Below are 19,266 nucleotides of genomic sequence, written 5' to 3'. Positions count from 1 at the left end.
ACTTTATTTCTTTCTCTTGCCTGATTTCTCTGGCCAGGACTTCTGGTATTGTGTTAAATTAAAGTGGTAAAAGTGGGCATCATTTCCTGTTCCAGATGGATAAATGGATAAAGAAAATGTGGTATATATACACAATGGAATATTATTCAGCCATAAAAAAAGAATGAAATCTTATCATTTGCAGCAACATGGAGGAACTGGAAGTCCTTATGTTAAGTTAAATAAGTCAAGCACAGAAAGACAAATATTGCATGTTCTTATCCATATGTGGGAGCTAAAACAGTGGATGTTATGAAAATAGAGAATAGATTGGTAATTACCAGAGGCCGGGAAGGGGTGGGAGGTGAAGAGAGATTGATTAATAGGTACAAATATACAGTTAGATAGAAGGAATAAGACCTCATGTTCAATGGATCAGTAGGGTGACTAGTTCACAATAATTTACTGAACATTTCAAAATAGCTAGAAGAGGCCGGATGAGGTGGCATATACCTATAATCCCAGCACTTTGGGAGCCCAAGGTGAGGGGATCACCTGAGATCAGGAGTTCAAGACCAGCCTGGCCAACATAGTGAAACCCCATCTCTACCAAAAATATAAAATTAGCCAGGTCTGGTGGCACACACCTGTAGTCCCTGCTACTTGGGAGGCTGAGGCAGGAGAATCACTTGAACTCAGGAGGTGGAGGTTGCAGTGAGTCAAGATCACGCCATTGCACTCCAGCCTGGGTGACTGTCTCCAAAAAAAAAAAAATAGCTAGAAGAAAATAAATGTTTCTAGCATGAAGAAAAGACAAATAGGTGCAGTTCCAAGATGGCTGAATAGGAACAGCTCCAGTCTACAGCTCTCAGCGTGAGCAACGCAGAAGATGGGTGATTTCTGCATTTCCAACTGAGGTACCAGGTTCATCTTACTGGGGCTTGTCCGACAGTGGGTGCAGGACAGTGGGTGCAGCCCACAGAGTGTGAGCTAAAGCAGGGAGAGGCATCACCTCACCCAGGAAGCGCAAGGGGTCAGTGAATTCCCTTTCCTAGCCAAGGGAAGCCGTGACAGACGGCACCTGGAAAATCAGGTCACTCCCACCCTAACACTGCGCTTTTCCAACGGTCTTAGCAAACGGCACACCAGGAGATTATATCCTGCACCTGGCTTGGAGGGTCCCACACCCACGGAGTCTCACTCATTGCTAGCACAGCAGTCTGAGATCCAACTGCAATGCGGCAGTGAGGCTGGGGGAAGGGTGCCCGCCATTGCTGAGGCTTGAGTAGGTTAACAAAGCAGCCGGGAAACGCAAACTGGGTGGAGCCCACTGCAGCTCAAGGAGACCTGCCTGCCTCTGTAGACTCCACCTCTGAGGGCAGGGCATAGCTGAACAAAAGGCAGCAGAAACTTCTGCAGACTTAAACGTCCCTGTCTGACAGCTATGAAGACAGTAGTGGTTCTCCCAGCATGGAGTTTGAGATCTGAGAACGGACAGACTGCCTCCTCAAGTGGGTCCCTGAACTCTGAGTAGCCTAACTGGGAGGCACCTCCCAGTAGGGGCTGACTGACACCTCATATGGCCGGGTGTCCCTCTGAGATGAAGCCTCCAGAGGAACAATCAGACAGCAACATTTGCTGTTCTGCAATATTTGCTGTTCTGCAGCCTCCGCTGGTGATACCCAGGCAAACAGGGTCCGGAGTGGACCTCCTGCAAACTCCAACAGACCTGCAGCTGAGGGTCCTGACTGTTAGAAGGAAAACTAACAAACAGAAAGGACATCCACACCAAAACCCCATCTGTATGTCACTATCATCAAAGACCAAAGGTAGATAAAACCACAAAGATGGGGAAAAACCAGAGCAGAAAAGCTGAAAATTCTAAAAATCAGAGTGCCTCTTCTCCTTCAAAGGAACACAGCTCCTCGCCAGCAACGGAACAAAGCTGGACGGAGAATTACTTTGACAAGTTGAGAGAAGAAGGCTGCAGAAGATCGGTAATTAGAAGCTTCTCTGAGCTAAAGGAGGATGTTTGAACCCATCGCAAAGAAGCTAAAAACCTTGAAAAAAGTTTAGACGAATGGCTAACTAGAATAAACAGCATAGAGAAGACCTTAAATGACCTGATGGGGCTGAAAACCATGGCATGAGAACTACGTGACACATACACAAGCTTCAGTAGCCGATTCGATCAACTGGAAAAAAGGGTATCAGTGATTGAAGATCAAATGAATGAAATGAAGTGAGAAGAGAAGTTTAGAGGAAAAAAAGTAAAAAGAAATGAAGCCTCCAAGAAATATGGAACTATGTGAAAAGACTAAACCTACATCTTATTGGTGTACCTGAAAGTGATGGGGAGAATGGAACCAAGTTGGAAAACACTCTTCAGGATATTCTCCAGGATAACTTCTGCAACCTAGCAAGGCAGGCCAACATTTAAATTCAGGAAATACAGAGAACGCGACAAAGATACTCCTCAAGAAGAGCAACTCTAAGACACAGAATTTTCAGATTCACCAAAGTTGAAATGAAGGAAAAAATGTTAAGGTCAGCTAGAGAGAAAGGTCGGGTTACCCACAAAGGGAAGCCCATCAGACTAACAGCAGATCTCTCAGCAGAAACTCTATAAGCCAGAAGACAGTGGGGGCCAATTTTCAACATTCTTAAAGAAAATAATTTTCAACCCAGAATTTCATATCCAGCCAAACTAAGCTTCATAAGTGAAGGAGAAATAAAATCCTTTACAGACAAGCAAATGCTGAGAGATTTTGTCACCACCAGGCGTGCCTTACAAGAGCTCCTGAAGGAAGCACTAAACGTGGAAAGGAACAACCGATACCAGCCACTGCAAAAACATACCAAATTGTAAACACCATTGATGCTAGGAAGAAACTACATCAACTAACGAACAAAATAACCAGCTAACATCATAATGACAGGATCAAATTCACACATAACAATATTAACCTTAAATGTAAATGGGCTAAATGCTCCAATTAAAAGACGCAGACTGGCAAATCGGATAAAGAGTCAAGACCCATCGGTGTGCTGTATTCAGGAGACCCATCTCACATGAGAGACACACATAGGCTCAAAATAAAGGGAAAGAGGAAGATCTACCAAGCAAATGGAAAACAAACAAACAAAAAAAGCAGGGGTTGTAATCCTAGTCTCTGATAAAACAGACTTTAAACCAACAAAGATCAAAAGAGGCAAAGAAGGCCATTACATAATAGTAAAGAGATCAATTCAACAAGAAGAGCTAACTATCCTAAATATATATGCACCCAATACAGGAGCACCCAAATTCATAAAGCAAGTCCTTAGAGATGTACAAAGAGACTTAGACTCCCACACAATAATAATGGGAGACTTTAACACCCCACTGTCAACATTAGACAGATCAACGAGACAGAAAATTAACAAGGACATCCAGGAATTACACTTAGCTCTGCACTAAGCGGCCCTAATAGACATCTACAGAACTCTCCACCCCAAATCAACAGAATATACGTTCTTCTCAGCACCACATCACAGTTATTCCAAAATTGACCACATAGTTGGAAGTAAAGCACTCCTCAGCAAATGTAAAAGAAGAGAAATTTTAACAAACTGTCTCTCAGGCCACAGTGCAATCAAACTAGAATTCAGGATTAAGAAACTCACTGAAAACCACTCAACTACATGGAAACTGAACAACCTGCTCCTGAGTGACTACTGGGTACATAACAAAATGAAAGCAGAAATAAAGATGTTCTTTGAAACCAATGAGAACAAAGACACAACATACCAGAATCTCTGGGACACATTTAAAGCAGTGTGTAGAGGGAAATTTATAGCACTAAATGCCCACAAGAGAAAGCAGGAAAGATCTAAAATTGACACCCTAACATCACAATTAAAAGAACTAGAGAGACAAGAGCAAACACATTCAAAAGCTAGCAGAAGGCAAGAAATAACTAAGATCAGAGCAGAACTGAAGGAGATAGAGACACAAAAAACCCTTCAAAAAAATCAATGAATCCAGCAGCTGGTTTTTTGAAATGATCAACAAAACTGATAGACTGCTATCAAGACTAATAAAGAAGAAAAGAGAGAAGAATCAAATAGACTCAATAAAAAATGATAAAGGGGATATCACCACTGATCCCACAGAAATACAAACTGCCATCAGAGAATACTATAATCACCTATATGAAAATCAACTAGAAAATCTAGAAGAAATGGATAAATTCCTGGACACATACACCCTCCCAAGACTAAACCAGGAAGAAGTTGAATCCCTGAATAGACCAATAACAGGCTTTGAAATTGAGGCAATAATTAATAGCCTACCAACAAAAAAAAGTCCAGGACCAGACGGATTCACAGTCGAGTTCTACCAGAGGTACCAAGAGGAGCTGGTACCATTCCTTCTGAAACTATTCCAATCAATAGAAAAAGAGGGACTCCTCCTTAACTCATTTTATGAGGCCAGCATCATCCTGATACCAAAGCTTGGCAGAGACACAACAAAAAATGAGAATTTTAGACCAATATTCCTCATGAACATCGATGCAAAAATCCTCGATAAAATACTGGCAAACCGAATCCAGCAGCACATCAAAAAGTTTATCCACCATGATCAACTGGGCTTCATCCCTGGGATGCAAGGCTGGTTCAACATATGCAAATCAAACGTAATCCATCATATAAACAGAACCAAAGACAAAAACCACATGATTATCTCAATAGATGTAGAAAAGACTTTGACAAAATTCAGCAGCCCTTCATGCTAAAAACTCTCAATAAATTTGGTATTGATGGGACATATCTCAAAATAATAAGAGCTATTTATGACAAACCCACAGCCAATATCATACTGAATGGGCTAAAACTGGAAGCATTCCCTTTGAAAACTGGTGCAAGACAGGGATGCCCTCTCTCACCACTCCTATTCAACATAGTGTTGGAAGTTCTGGCCAGGACAATCAGGCAGGAGAAAGAAATAAAGGGTATTCAATTAGGAAAAGAGGAAATCAAATTGTCCCTCTGTGCAGATGACATGATTGTATATTTAGAAAACCCCATTGTCTCAGCCCAAAATCTCCTTAAGCTGATAAAGCAACTTTAGAAAAGTCTCAGGATAGAAAATCAATGTGCAGAAATCACAAGCATTCCTATACATCAATAACAGACAAACAGAGAGCCAAATCATGAGTGAACTCCCATTCACAATTGCTTCAAAGAGAATAAAATACCTAGAAATCTAACTTACAAGGGATGTGAAGGACCTTTTCAAGGAGAACTACAAACCACTGCTCAACAAAATAAAAGAGGACACAAACAAATGGAAGAACATTCCATGCTCATGGATAGGAAGAATCAATATTGTGAAAATGGCCATACTGCCCAAGGTAATTTATAGATTCAATGCCGTTCCCATCAAGCTACCAATGACTTTCTTCACAGAAGTGGAAAAAACTTTTAAGTTCATATGGAACCAAAAAAGAGCCCACATTGCCAAGACAATCCTAAGCCAAAAGAACAAAGCTGGAGGCATCATGCTACCTGACTTCAAACTGTACTACAAGGCTGCAGTAACCAAAACAGCACGGTACTGGTACCAAAACAGAGATATAGACCAATGGAACAGAACAGAGCCCTCAGAAATAATACCACACCTCTACAACCATCTGATCTTTGACAAACCTGACAAAAACAAGAAATGGGGAAAGGATACCCTATTTAATAAACGGTGCTGGGAAAACTGGCTAGCCATATGTAGAAAGCTGAAACTGGATCTCTTCCTTATACCTTATACAAAAATTAATTCAAGATGGATTAGAGACTTAAATGTTAGACCTAAAACCATAAAAACCCTAGAAGAAAACCTAGGCAATACCATTCAGGACATAGGCATGTGCAAGGACTTCATGTCTAAAACGCCAAAAGCAATGGCAACAAAAGCCAAAATTGACAAATGGGATCTAATTAAGCTAAAGAGCTTCTGCACAGCAAAAGAAATTACCATCAGAGTGAACAGGCAACCTACAGAATGGGAGAAAATTTTTGCAATTTACCCATCTGACAAAGGGCTAATATCCAGAATCTACAAAGAACTTAAACAAATTTACAAGAAAAAATCAAACAACCCCATCAAAAAGTGGGCAACAAATGTGAACAGACACTTCTCAAAAGAAGATATTTATGCAGCCAACAGACACATGAAAAAATGCTCATCATCACTGGCCATCAGAGAAATGCAAATCAAAACCACAATGAGATACCATCTCATACCAGTTAGAATGGCGATCATTAAATGTCAGGAAACAACAGGTGCTGGAGAGGATGTGGAGAAATAGGAACACTTTTACACTGTTGGTGGGACTGTAAACTAATTTAACCATTGTGGAAGACAGTATGGCGATTCCTCAAGGATCTAGAACTAGAAATACCATTTGACCCAGCCATTCCCATTACTGGGTATATACCCAAAGGATTATAAATCATGCTGCTATAAGGACACATGCACATGTATGTTTATTGTGGCACTATTCACAATAGCAAAGACTTGGAACCAACCCAAATGTCCATCAGTGATAGACTGGATTAAGCAAATGTGGCACATGTACACCATGGAATACTATGCAGCCATAAAAAAGGATGAGTTCATGTCTTTTGTAGGGACATGGATGAAGATGGAAACCATCATTCTGAGCAACTATCGCAAGGACAGAAAACCAAACACCACATGTTCTCACTCATAGGTGGGAATTGAACAGTGAGAACACTTGGACACAGGATGGGGAACATCACACACCGGGGCCTGTTGAGGAGTGAGAGGAGGGGGGAAGGATAGCATTAGGAGATATACCTAATGTAAATGACAAGTTAATGGGTGCAGCACACCAACATGGCACCTGTATACATATGTAACAAACCTGCATGTTGTGCACATGTACCCTAGAACTTAAAGTATAATAATAATAAAAAAAAGAAAAGACAAATATTTAGGTTGATGGATATCCCAATTACACTCATTAGAAGGTATTAAATTATCACATGTACCCTGAAAATATTTATATCTATTATATATCAATAAAAATAAATGTTTTATAAACTTGACAATGACAAGCATTGACAAGGCTTTGGAGAAATTGGAGCCCTTGTGTATTGTTGGCAAGATTGTAAAATGAGGCCGGGCGCGGTGGCTCAAGCCTGTAATCCCAGCACTTTGGGAGGCCGAGACAGGCGGATCACAAGGTCAGGAGATCGAGACCATCCTGGCTAACACGGTGAAACCCCGTCTCTACTAAAAAAAAATACAAAAAACTAGCCGGGCGAGGTGGTGGACGCCTGTAGTCCCAGCTACTCGGGAGGCTGAGGCAGGAGAATGGCGTGAACCCGGGAGGCAGAGCTTGCAGTGAGCTGAGATCCGGCCACTGCACTCCAGTCTGGGCGACACAGGGAGACTCTGTCTCAACAAAAAAAAAAAAAAAAAGATTGTAAAATGATGTGGCTGCTATGGAAAACAGTATGGAAGTTCCTAAAAAAATAAAAAGTAGAACTGCCATATGACCCAGCAATCCCACCTCTGGGTTATATGCAAAAGAATTGAAAGCAAAGTCTCAAAGAGATATTTGCACACCTATGTTCGTAGCAGCACTATTCACAATAGGCAAAAAGTGGAAGTACCCTAAAATGCCCATTGTCAGATGAATGGTTAAAACAAATGTGGTGTATACATAAAATGGAATCATATTCTGGCTTAAAAAGGAAAGAAATCCTGTCACATACTACAACATGGATGAACCTTGAGGACATTATGCTAAGTGAAATAAGCCATCGCAAAAAGACAAGTACTGTATGATTCCACTTATTTAAGACATCAAAAGTAGTAAAATTCATAGAACAAAAAATGGTGGTTGCCAAGGGCTCAGGAAAGGGGGGAAATGTAGAAAATTTAAGACAATTCCCTCTTAATCCTACTGTTGTAACATAATTGTTTTTAGTTCACCATTTAGAACTTTTACCTAATGTGTACATAATTTTAAGCAGTTGTAATTATAATACATATATAATTTGGGGATCTACTTTTTTAACCTCATATTATTTCATAAACACTTTTTCCATAACAGGGGGAGTTGTCATTTAATTGGTATATAGTTAAAGTTTAGCAAGATAAAAACATCCTGGAGGTCTGTTTCACAACAATACGAATATACTTAACGGTACTGAACTATACATTTTAAAATAGTTAAGATGTTAAATTTTACATTATGTGGTTTTTAATCACAATTAAAAAAAAAAAAAAAAGCACACTACAAACAAAAGAACTTGGCCTGTGTCGTCCTCATTGCGTAGCTGGGAACCCACAGACACTTTGCCCAACTCTTATATTCTCTTCATAGGACTTTCTGCCTTATTTTTCTTAAAATGATTTCTCCCTTGGAACATATTGGTTCTTCTTTTTTCTTTTTAAAAATAGTTTATAAAATAGACACAGAAATTTATACAACTCATAAATGAATTCTCGCATAGTTCAATTAATTTTCACAAAGAGCACACCTATGTAAACATCACCCACCTCAAGAAACAGAATATTACTATTAACCCAGAAGCTTCCATGTGCTCCTTCCTAATTACAGTACTCCCCCTGACCCCTGACCCCACTAATCCCACAAATAGTGGCCCATAAGGGCTGCTATTCTGGCTTCTAATACAGTAGATTAGTCTTGCCAGAACAACTTGGTTCTGGTCATCGTTTTTTGGTCACTGTTGTGGCAATATCAGTGTAACCGTTAGATAAAGCAAGGGTCAGCAAACTATAGTCTGTGGTCCAAATCCAGCCTGCTGCCTGTTTTTGTAAATAAAGTTTATTGGAACACAGACACACTCATTTGTTGACATGCTGTCTGTGGTCACTTTTGAGCTATAGTCACGGTATTGAGTAGTTGCAACAAAGACTGTTGCAACTGGCCCACAGAGACTAAAATACTATCTGGCCCATTACAGAAAAAAAGTTTCCAACCCCTGAGATCCAGTTTTGTTTCTAGATTGATCAACTGTCCTGGAACTCGCCAGGGAAAGATGTTAGCATTCCTCTGTGTAAACCAAGTATAGGGAAGATCACTAATCCCACTGGTAGTTAACTTTTGTTCTGGTGACTTTAGTCTACAAATTGAGGCCAAAGTTTGAAGCAGTGGTAGCTGGGGAGCCTAAGCTAATGAGACTGCCCTCATTAGCTGCCCTTATCTAGTGAAGAGGGCAGTGTCTACCTATCTTATCTTCTGGTATCATTTGCTATTCTATAGAGCCAGTTCTCCATCCTCCTCCTAAGCTCCCTATTGTATCCTGGAGGATGGACAGAAAACGAAGAGCACCTGATCCACAATGACATCATTCTATTTTTATGAGCTTCAACCATGAAGTCCTTGAGGGAATACAGCCAGGGAGTATTAGAGTTGGATTTGAGGGTGCATACCAGTGGCAGTACTGCTTACAAATCAGCCAATATTGCATTCCTTTGCAGGAACTCTATCGCGCTGTTTCTGAGGAAGTATAACTTTGCTTCTTTGCCAGCAGCTACACGGACATATTTTCCGCATTACTCAAGCTTCTGCTAGTGGCCACCTGGATGTGACAGACAGAGTCAAGCCTAAACTGAATTAAAAGTTGTCAGCCATCTTAATTCATTTCCAGGAAGTTAAAAATTATCCACAATATATTTCCTGATAATAGGAAAAACCAAGGATTTTTTTGCCCTATTTTGAATATTTCTGTTTAGAACATAAATAGATGAGCAGTGCTGATAATGTTCCCTTAAAGTCCTCTGTATGTGGCTGCCTATTTTGTCCTATTTATGTTAACAATGAACTTGAGTGAAGCTAATGAGAAGGTTATTTTAGGGCCTTGGAAACCACAGTAAAGGAAAATGACAGTTCCCATAGAACTGTAGTGTGACTGAAATAGAAAGGTGGTGACTGGCCTCTCTCTGTAGAAGCAGGAAAAGCAGGCAGGAGAGGGTTGATGATACCACTTTGAAGCATTTGATTTGCTTATTAGTATGTCCAGTCTCTTTCTGTGCAAGTTTTCTGACTGCTGTGGAGACACAGAACAAAAAATTCCATTTCAAAATGACTCAAAGAGGTAGAGGCTTCTGCTAGGTCCCTTCTGCATCCCCTCTGTAACACTTCAGTGTGGTGGACTTCATACCTCTCAGGGGACCACTGCAGGGAGAAGGAACGCATTATGGGGGTGACCATCTTATCACACGTAAGCAAGAGCGCACTGAGCAATAACTGAGGCTGCCCGGAGGGTGGCAAAGGAAGAATATTTTTGTTCTGAGGAACCATGTTGAGTGGCAGGACGTTACAGTGAGAGCCATCCAGTGCAGTTTCTGCTAGGGATCACAGACGTGCCAGTCTGCAGCACCCTGGGTGAGGCTTCGGGTTTGATATTTAATGTCTCTGATGAATATGGGTCAAGGCAAATAGATTGTTTAAAAGCTCTACTTTCAAACACTGTGAGAACCCGGAGGAAGCCGTGACTTGGCTCTTTGGCAAGTGCCTCTGTGAACCACCATCTTTTCTTATCTAGGCAATCCTAAGTCTTTGAAAGAGCCAGTGTTGTCCCATCACAGAGTATTCTATATGCAGATTATTATACAGCAGAAGCACTGTTTACTGATCTTATCTCACTTTATTTTAATGCAACGGGGAGGAAGTACTGGTTGTTCTCCCATGCTGGCCAACTCTCTGGCACATTTCTTTTGGTCTCTGTGTGTCTCAGGCTCTCCTGTCACTCCCATTTCCCATTTCTCACATATTGTCTCAGCTGTTGGTGAGAACTGAAGTCAGGAAACACTCTCACAATCTGAAAGTAAGAAATTATGCATCACAAATAATAGTCTTGCTGCAGGATGGTTGACATTTCATTTTTGTGATTAAAATGTATATGGCATCTAGGACCGGATGCAGTGACTCACACCTGTAATCCCAACACTTTGGGAGGCCGAGGTGGGAGGATCTCTTGAGCCCAGGAATTTGAGACCAGCCTGAGCAACAGTGAGACCCCATCTCTACAAAAAATTTGAAAGTTAACTAGGCGTGGTTACATGTGCTTGTAGTCCCAGCTACTTGGGAGGCTGAGATGGGAGGATCACTTGAGTTCAGGAGGTAGAGGCTGCACTGTGAGCTATGATTGCACCACTGCACTCCAGGCTGGGCGCAGAGTAAGCCCCTGTCTCAAAAAAAAAAGTATAGCATCCAGGCCCTCATTTCTTTCAATAAGATTGCCCAGATTAATGATTTTTAATTCCACATTTCCTTTTTGTAATTTATTTTCAATTTTACTATAGCTCAAATTTATTTTAAAAGCAAGTTAATTCAGAGAAATGAAAGATACATTTGGCAATTTTTGAGTTAACATAATTATATTTTATAATTTCCTAAAAAATATCTCCAGTGTGTCATATCTCAGTTATTTAGCAAATATAATGAGTCTTTTTAACTGAATAACAAAAGCAGCTGCTATTGTTACTTTAAAATATCCTGTAATTAACTGTCTACCTATGGAAAGTTATCTATGTCAAGCAAAAGAATGAGTCTCACTATACTTCACTTTGTGAATATCTTACCATTGAGAGGATGTTCTATGTGAAAAAAAAAATATGGAGAGAGTAGCTAAAAGTTTTATGCTTATAAATTTAGGTTATTTGTTTATAAGCTGACTTTGTTTAAAATTTTATGCAGTGCTCTTAGAAACATACTTTTAATTTCATAAGTTTAAAGAGTTTTCTTTTATTAGACAATGAATTTTCTCACTGATGTGTGGAAATTTCCAACTTTGAGAGCTCAGGTATTTGCGTAATTGATGTGCAAAAATAACTTTAAATTGCTTTTTGTTACATGGAAACCTAGAATAAATTTTCATAATTCATATTAATCATATTATGTCATACATAAATGGTTTAATTCAATTTCTTAGTTGTGATGTTCAGTGTGATTCAAAATGAATTCTGAATATTTAAGGATGGTTAGTGTGCATATTCCTTCTTTCCCTCAGCAATATTGAATTTAATAAGTGAAAAATTGAGAATTTGCTTCATTGGGCTGTACTTAAACAGATCGCTACATCCCTCTTACTGCCACTGGCATAAAGCAATTAACTCTGAATCACCAACCTAGGAAAGAAAAAAGAAAAAAAATTTTCCTCCAAGAAAAATTGGTCATTAATATACCTGTTTAGAAAGTCAGTTAGACAAGATGAAGACAGGGCAGATTTCTCCACACTATATTATTTTATCATTACTGACCTGCCTTACCAGCAGCTTAATACTGAATATTTCACTCATGGTCAGAGCAGTAATTCCTCCAATTCCCCTGTTAACACAGATACTCTTGCAGTTCAGGAAATTAAATCATACACTGAAGGTGTTTGTTGTCTCATAATCATAATTATGATGATTGACCAAGCCATGGGGTCTCAGAAGCTCTCACACATTAATGGGAACTATGGAGTTGTCAGCACTGATTGGAGAAGCTGCTGAAAGCCAAATTGCAGACTCTGGTGCTGCTTCTCTGTTTTGTTTCTGTCCCACAAACCCATATATTCTCATAGAGCATTTAATGTTCCTGTTGCTCATCATTTCATCATATAACTTTGCATCGTTTATATTTCTTATAATTCAAAGTATGAGTTTAATTAATTATGTATTTCTGATCTATCTTAATGAAGGGTAACTCCAATCAGCATTATTTTTACAATGTATTTACACTGTAAGCCACAATGAGGTTTTAATTTCAACTTGATACTTCATAATCGAGAAGAAAGTATGAATCAGAAAAGCAGAGATGATTTTCAGGGGTTTCATATTGACTTTGTGTTAGGGAGGCAGTGTAGTGTAATGGGAGAGAGCCTGGGCTTTAGAGTTTAGCAGACTTAGGCTAGGTTCTGACTCTGCTCTTTTTGACTGGGTGACCTTGGGGAAATTCTTTATTCCCTCTGACATTGAATTTCTTTCTCTGCAAATTGGAATAATAAAATCTATCTGAGAGATACTGCTAGGATTAAATGGGGGAAAAATCCAAGTAAAGCATTTGACATAGTGCGTAGCCCATAATAAACATGTAATATGTGTTATTGTTGTCATTTTTAATGCTATTATCGGTATAATTTATGTAATTATCTGATTTCTTTTCTCCTAATTCCTGAGTGGGAAATAGTTGGAAAAGGCTTGAAAATATGTATATTAGCAAACCCCGACTATTGTCTTCTAATAGTAATCGAGCTCTTTTTATGGATTACATAGGCTAGAGTTGAATTTAGATGCTTGACATGTTTGGTTTCTGAACCAGATTGCAGTCACGTCACTACAGATTCATTTTCTCTTTAAATTGTAAAAATTAAAACAGTAGTACAGACTCATGTTTAAAACAGCAATCTGATCCAAGATTTTGTAGTCTGTAGAACTGATAATGTTTAATGTTCTCCATAAATTCATGGGGCTTAATAGGAAAGTACACAGAATTTTTAGAGCTTAAACAGACTTTAGAGATACTACTCTAATTCAAACCCTTCATCAAATGAGGAAACTCTGTAGGCAATTTGAATGAAGAATTCAGCTAAGATTCTTTATCTTTGTGTAAGAAGTAGATACAGCTTTGCAAAAGAAAGAGCTACCTAATAATGATTAAATTGTTATCATTGCTTCAAATTTTCATCTTATTGTTATGAATGACTATAAAATAAATTTTAGAGCTGCCATCAATGTACATACTCTTCTGTGTATTTTCTCTTAATATTATTTTCCTTTATTTTTTATTTTTATTTTATTTATTTATTTATTTATTGAGACGGAGTTTCACTCCTGTTGCCCAGGCTGGAGTGCAATGGAGTGATCTCAGCTCACTGCAACCTCTGCCTCCCAGGTTCAAGCAATTCTCCCGCCTCAGCCTCCTGAGTAGCTGGGATTACAGGCATGTACCACCATGCCCGACTAATTTTGTAGTTTTAGTAGAGACGGGGTTTCTCCATGTTGGTCAGGCTGGTCTCCAGCTCCCAACCTCAGGTGATCTGCCCTCCTTGGCCTCCCAAAGTGCTGGTATTACAGGGATGAGCCATCACACCTGGCCTATTATCTTTTATTTTTAAATTGCTACATAAGGTTACCCTCTTTGAACTGCATGGTTTGCTTGCTCATTCCCATGTTGTTGGGCATTTGAGTTTTCCTCACTTTTTCCTAATATAAATAGAACTGCTATACACATCTTCTGTTTTTGTTTTTTTTTTTTTTTAAAGTAGAGACAGGGTCTTGCTTTGTTGTCCAGGCTCATCTTAATTCCTAGCCTCAAGCAGTCTTTCTGCTTGGGTCTTCCAGTGTCGGGATTACAGGCATGAGCCACCTCGCCTGGCCGCTATGCACGTCTTTTATTAGGTTACTCCCCTGCACTTCTCCCACCCCACTTAATTCTTACAGGAATATTCCCACAAATTAATCAAGATAGAGTATTACAGTACATTCTAGTTACTGGTAATTGGGCTCAAACTCACTTCACAGGTAGCTTGATATTGTAAACTCAAATACTATAGATTTCACTAAATATAGGTCTTTTTAGGTGGCTGCTTTTTGTTAGGCAGAAAATCTTTTACCTGCATGGAATGAGTTACAAAGAGATTTTTTTTTTTTTTCAAGGTAAAGGAAGAAGGGAAGGCTTGAGAAGACCCTGGGGAAATTTGACTCCTTTATAATTTCTCCTGAGTCTGATTTTCAGAGTGTCATTTTGTTTTCTTACACAGTATATCAGGCATACTCCAATTTTTAAAAGTGGAGATATACCAATGTTATTGAAAAAGAAGGAAAATAGAGATAGAAATATTTAAAAGACAAATATATAGTTTTAGATTAACCATAAATAGGTTTCTTTCCATTAGTGCAGAGGTGAGCATGTTTTGGACTTAACATCACATAATTCTTTTGTTACAGAGATCTACTTTCATTTCTCAGACCTTAAATACAGATGGGAGTTTCAGTCTTTATAGCAGTCTTGCTGCCAGATACAATTCAGTCTTGATGGGAAGGAAGTCTTGTGGCCAGATGGGTGGCGATCCATGGTACAAGGCCATAAAGATAAAATTGGAAAGAAGAAAATTAAAACTATAAGGGCCTCAGGACAGGTCTTTGTAACAAAGATGAACCTGATTACAGGCAACTGCTTGTTCTGAGAGTAGGGGCTTCTTTAAAATTGTGAAGGAAATGCATCTCTTATTTTTATTTTTAGTTTAATTTATTTTTGGAATATATAATAAATTCACATAGATCAAAATTCAAATGAAAATTCTCCTTCCAACTGTGATCCCCAGCCACTCCTTTCCTCTCCCTAGAGCCAACCAGTATTACTGATTATGTGATGATCCTTCCAGAAGTATTTTGTACCTTCTACAAGTGTGTGTGTGTATGTGTGTGTGTGTACATGAATATTGTACATGTAACCATACACGTGTATTTTCTTCTTATTTTAATGAGTGGTTACAGAATATAGACACTGTTATATACTTTGCTTTTTCACCTAACACCAAATCTTGGAAATTATTCTGTATTCCTAGAAAGAAAGCTTTTGCATTCTTTGAAAATACTTTTAAAATGGCATGTGTCTACAGTAGGTTAAAGTAATTTCTAATGCGTGGATTAGGCCTATTACATAATAGCACTCAAGAAATTGTTGTTGCCTGTAGCACTGCCCAAGAATACAAAAAAAAAAAAAAAAGCGGCGGGCGGGGGAAGGAATTTGCCAGGTGCAGTAGCTCATGCCTGTAATCCCAGCAGTTTGGGAGGTGGAGGCAGGCAGATCACTTGAGATCAGGAGTTCGAGACCAGCTTGGCCCACATGGTGAAACCCTCTCTCTACTAAAAATACAAAAATAAAATAAAAGGAATGTTTGCTGAATAAATGAGGGAGAGAGTGAGTTACTTTATTAATTTAAGGAGCAAATAGGAAGAGACAGAAAGCTAAGAATTACCTGAAGCTCTAAGACTGTTGACCTAACCCTGACCTCAGGATGACATCATAAAATGCATATTTGTTTTAAGAGAATCAGAAATTTTCTTTAAGGCTTCATCTTGGGACATGTCAGTGGGAAGAGATGCCTTGGAGGTTGGGGGAAGAATGGAGTTATGGGATGGCCTCCAGATTCCAAAAGTCAGGAGACATGGCCATGGATTCACTGTGATGGGGCTCTAGGACTTAGAACAAGTGAATTTAGGTCCTTTCTTCAAATGCAAAAAGAGGGGGTTGGAGTAAATTATTCCAATGGATCCTTTTAGCTCTTAAATTGTGTTGTTTATAATTTTGAAATTTCCTGTCTGATCACCAATTAGGACATTTGTTATGCTGAAATTGTATTTGTAAATACATTAAAAATGAGGTATCCTTTCTTTTTTATATTTATTTATGAGACAGGGTCTCACTCTGTTGCCCAGGCTGGAGTGCAGTGGCACAATTATTGCTCATTGCAGCCTTAAACTCCTGGGCTCAAGCAGTCCTCCTGCCCCAGCCTCCTGAGTCACCTGGACTACAGGGCATGAACCACTGCACCAGGCTCTTTTTTTTTTTTTTTTTTTTTTTTTTTTTTTTGAGACGGAGTCTTGCTCTGTTGTCTGCTGGAGTGCGACGATGTATTCTCTGCTCACTGTAAATTCCTCCTCCTGGGTTCAAGCATTTCTCCTCCCTCGGCCTCCTGAGTAGCTGCGATTACAGGTGTCTGCCACCACACCTGGCTAATTTTTGTATTTTTAGTAGAGATGGGGTTTCAACATGTTGGCCAGGCTGGTCTCGAACTCCTTACCTCAAGTGTCCATCTGCCTCATCCTCCCAAAGTGCTGGGATTACAGGTGTGAGCCACCACGCCCAGCCCTTATCCTTTCTTTTTTTTGAGACAGAGTTTCACTCTTTTTGCCTAGGCTGGAGTGCAATGGTGCAATCTCACCTCACTACAACCTCCACCTCCCAGGTACAAGTGATTCTCCTGCCGCAACCTCCTGAGTCGCTGGAATTACAGGCACCCGCCACCACCCCCAGCTAACTTTTTGTATTTTTAGTAGAGACAGGGTTTCAGTATATTGGCCAGGCTGGTCTTGAACTCCTGACCTCGTGAGCCACCACACCAGGCCCTTTCTTTAAAAAAACCACACAGGTTATTGGTAACAATGTGATTGTTTTTTTCTTATTTTTTTTTTTTTTTGAGACGGAGTCTCGCTCTGTCGCCAAGGCTGAAGTGCAGTGGCGCGATTGACTCACTGCAAGCTCCGCTTCCCGGGTTCACGCCATTCTCCTGCCTCAGCCTCCCGAGTAGCTGGGACTACAGGCGCCGCCACCTCGCCCGGCTAATGATTTTTGTATTTTTAGTAGAGACGAGGTTTCACCGTGTTAGCCAGGATGGTCTCGATCTCCTGACCTCGTGATCCGCCCGTCTCGGCCTCCCAAAGTGCTGGGATTACAGGCGTGATTGTTAAGATAACAAAATTAGGCTGGGCGCGGTGGCTCATGCCTGTAATCCCAGCACTTTGGGAGGCCAAGGTGGGCAGATTATGAGGTCAGGAGATTGAGACCACGGTGAACCCCGTCTCTACTAAAAATACAAAAAATTAGCTGGGCCCAATGGCGGGGGCCTGTAATCCCAGCTACTTGGGAGGCTGAGGCAGAATGGCATGAACCTGGGAGGCAGAGCTTGCAGTGAGCCAAGATCATGCCACTGCACTCCAGCCCGGGCGACAGAGTGAGACTCCGTCTCAAAAAAAAAAAAAAAGATAACAAAATTAGAAAGTTGTTTGCCATGATTATATTTCTCACAAAAATTGGCTAAACTATTAAGATAGAAGCAGATTTACAGGGATAGGACTAAATATCCCACATTTTGACACATTTTGAGAGAATTAAAGCTCTGTAGTTTCAACCTTTTATCAAAATATAATATTAAAGTTATTCACTAGTAAATATAATTGTCATAAATGATAATGTATATGTTTAACAATATTTAATTATCAAGATAGTAGCTAATAGTAAATATAATTCATAGTGAAATAAATCTTTCTTTTTCCTCTTTATTTTAGTTAAGTATGAGAGAGAAGCTAGTAAATACTGGGACACATTTTACAAGATTCATAAGAATAAGTTTTTCAAGGATCGTAATTGGCTGTTGAGGGAATTTCCTGAAATTCTTCCAGTTGATCAAAAACCTGAAGAGAAGGCGAGAGAATCATCATGGGATCTTGTAAATACGAGTGCTACAAATTGTTTCTCAAGAATGCACTGTCCTACTATGCCTGAAGAAAAAAATCATTATGAGAAAAGTTCTGGCTCTTCAGAAGGTCAAAGCAAAACAGAATCTGATTTTTCCAACCTAGACTGGATTGTTTCCCGGTAGCAATGCCACTTTCAGGATACTAGAGGTACTGTGCTTAAGGGACAAAAATGGGAGGTGACAAATAATTTGAAACTGTACATTCTGTATTACTTTATTGATAATGCAGATTTTTTTTCGGTAGAGAACTATCAAATCTAAATAAGCATTCAGTATACTTTGGTGCATAAATAATATTTAAGGGACTCATGTCTTTTAATCAGTCAAGTTTTAAGCTTGTGGTTTAAATTTGGTTTTGTTGTGCTTTTTTTAAAAAAAAAATTGTCTGTTTTCATTTTAATCTGAGGTTAGTTTTAAGTACCAATGAAGTTTTGGCCTTAATTTTTACTCTTTGTTATTACCCCTTTTTAGGCGAAATAGAAATAAGTGAGATATATAATTTGCTATAATCTGGTGTAACCTTGGTTTTCTATTTTTACAACTAAACCCTGTCTTTCTGATTTTAAAGGCAATGTATACTGATTAGAGAAAATTTGCTAACGAGGAGATAAATTATCACCAATCCTACGAACAAAGGATTTAACCACCATTAACATTTTAGTGACCTTTTTCTTCTTTTTTTTTTTTTTTTTTTGGTTTTTGTTTTTTTTTTTTTTTTTTTTGAGACGGAGTCTCGCTCTGTCACCCAGGCTGGAGTGCAGTGGCCGGATCTCAGTTCACTGCAAGCTCCGCCTCCCGGGTTCACGCCATTCTCCTGCCTCAGCCTCCCGAGTAGCTGGGACTACAGGCGCCTGCCACCTCGCCCGGCTAAGTTTTTGTATTTTTAGTAGAGACGGAGTTTCACTGTGTTAGCCAGGATGGTCTCGATCTCCTGACCTCGTGATCCGCCCGTCTCGGCCTCCCAAAGTGCTGGGATTACAGGCTTGAGCCACCGCGCCCGGCCTT

The 19,266-nt window shown here is 39.6% G+C and overlaps 1 protein-coding gene across 1 annotated transcript in view; it reads left to right on the top strand.

Annotated features, from left to right (window-relative positions):
• METTL8 (methyltransferase 8, tRNA N3-cytidine) overlaps positions 1 to 19,266 on the top strand; it is a 101,088-nt gene that overhangs the window by 66,500 nt on the left and 15,322 nt on the right. Inside the window, 2 exon segments of the mRNA XM_028830838.2 lie at positions 18,071 to 18,365; positions 18,367 to 18,409. Coding sequence (XP_028686671.1) covers positions 18,071 to 18,365; positions 18,367 to 18,409 — 338 coding nt within the window.

Source organism: Macaca mulatta, chromosome 12 (genome assembly GCF_049350105.2).
Source record: "Macaca mulatta isolate MMU2019108-1 chromosome 12, T2T-MMU8v2.0, whole genome shotgun sequence".
NCBI lineage: Eukaryota > Metazoa > Chordata > Mammalia > Primates > Cercopithecidae > Macaca > Macaca mulatta.
Note: the sequence above shows the minus strand (reverse complement) of the source record. Positions and strands in the feature narration are given on the sequence as shown.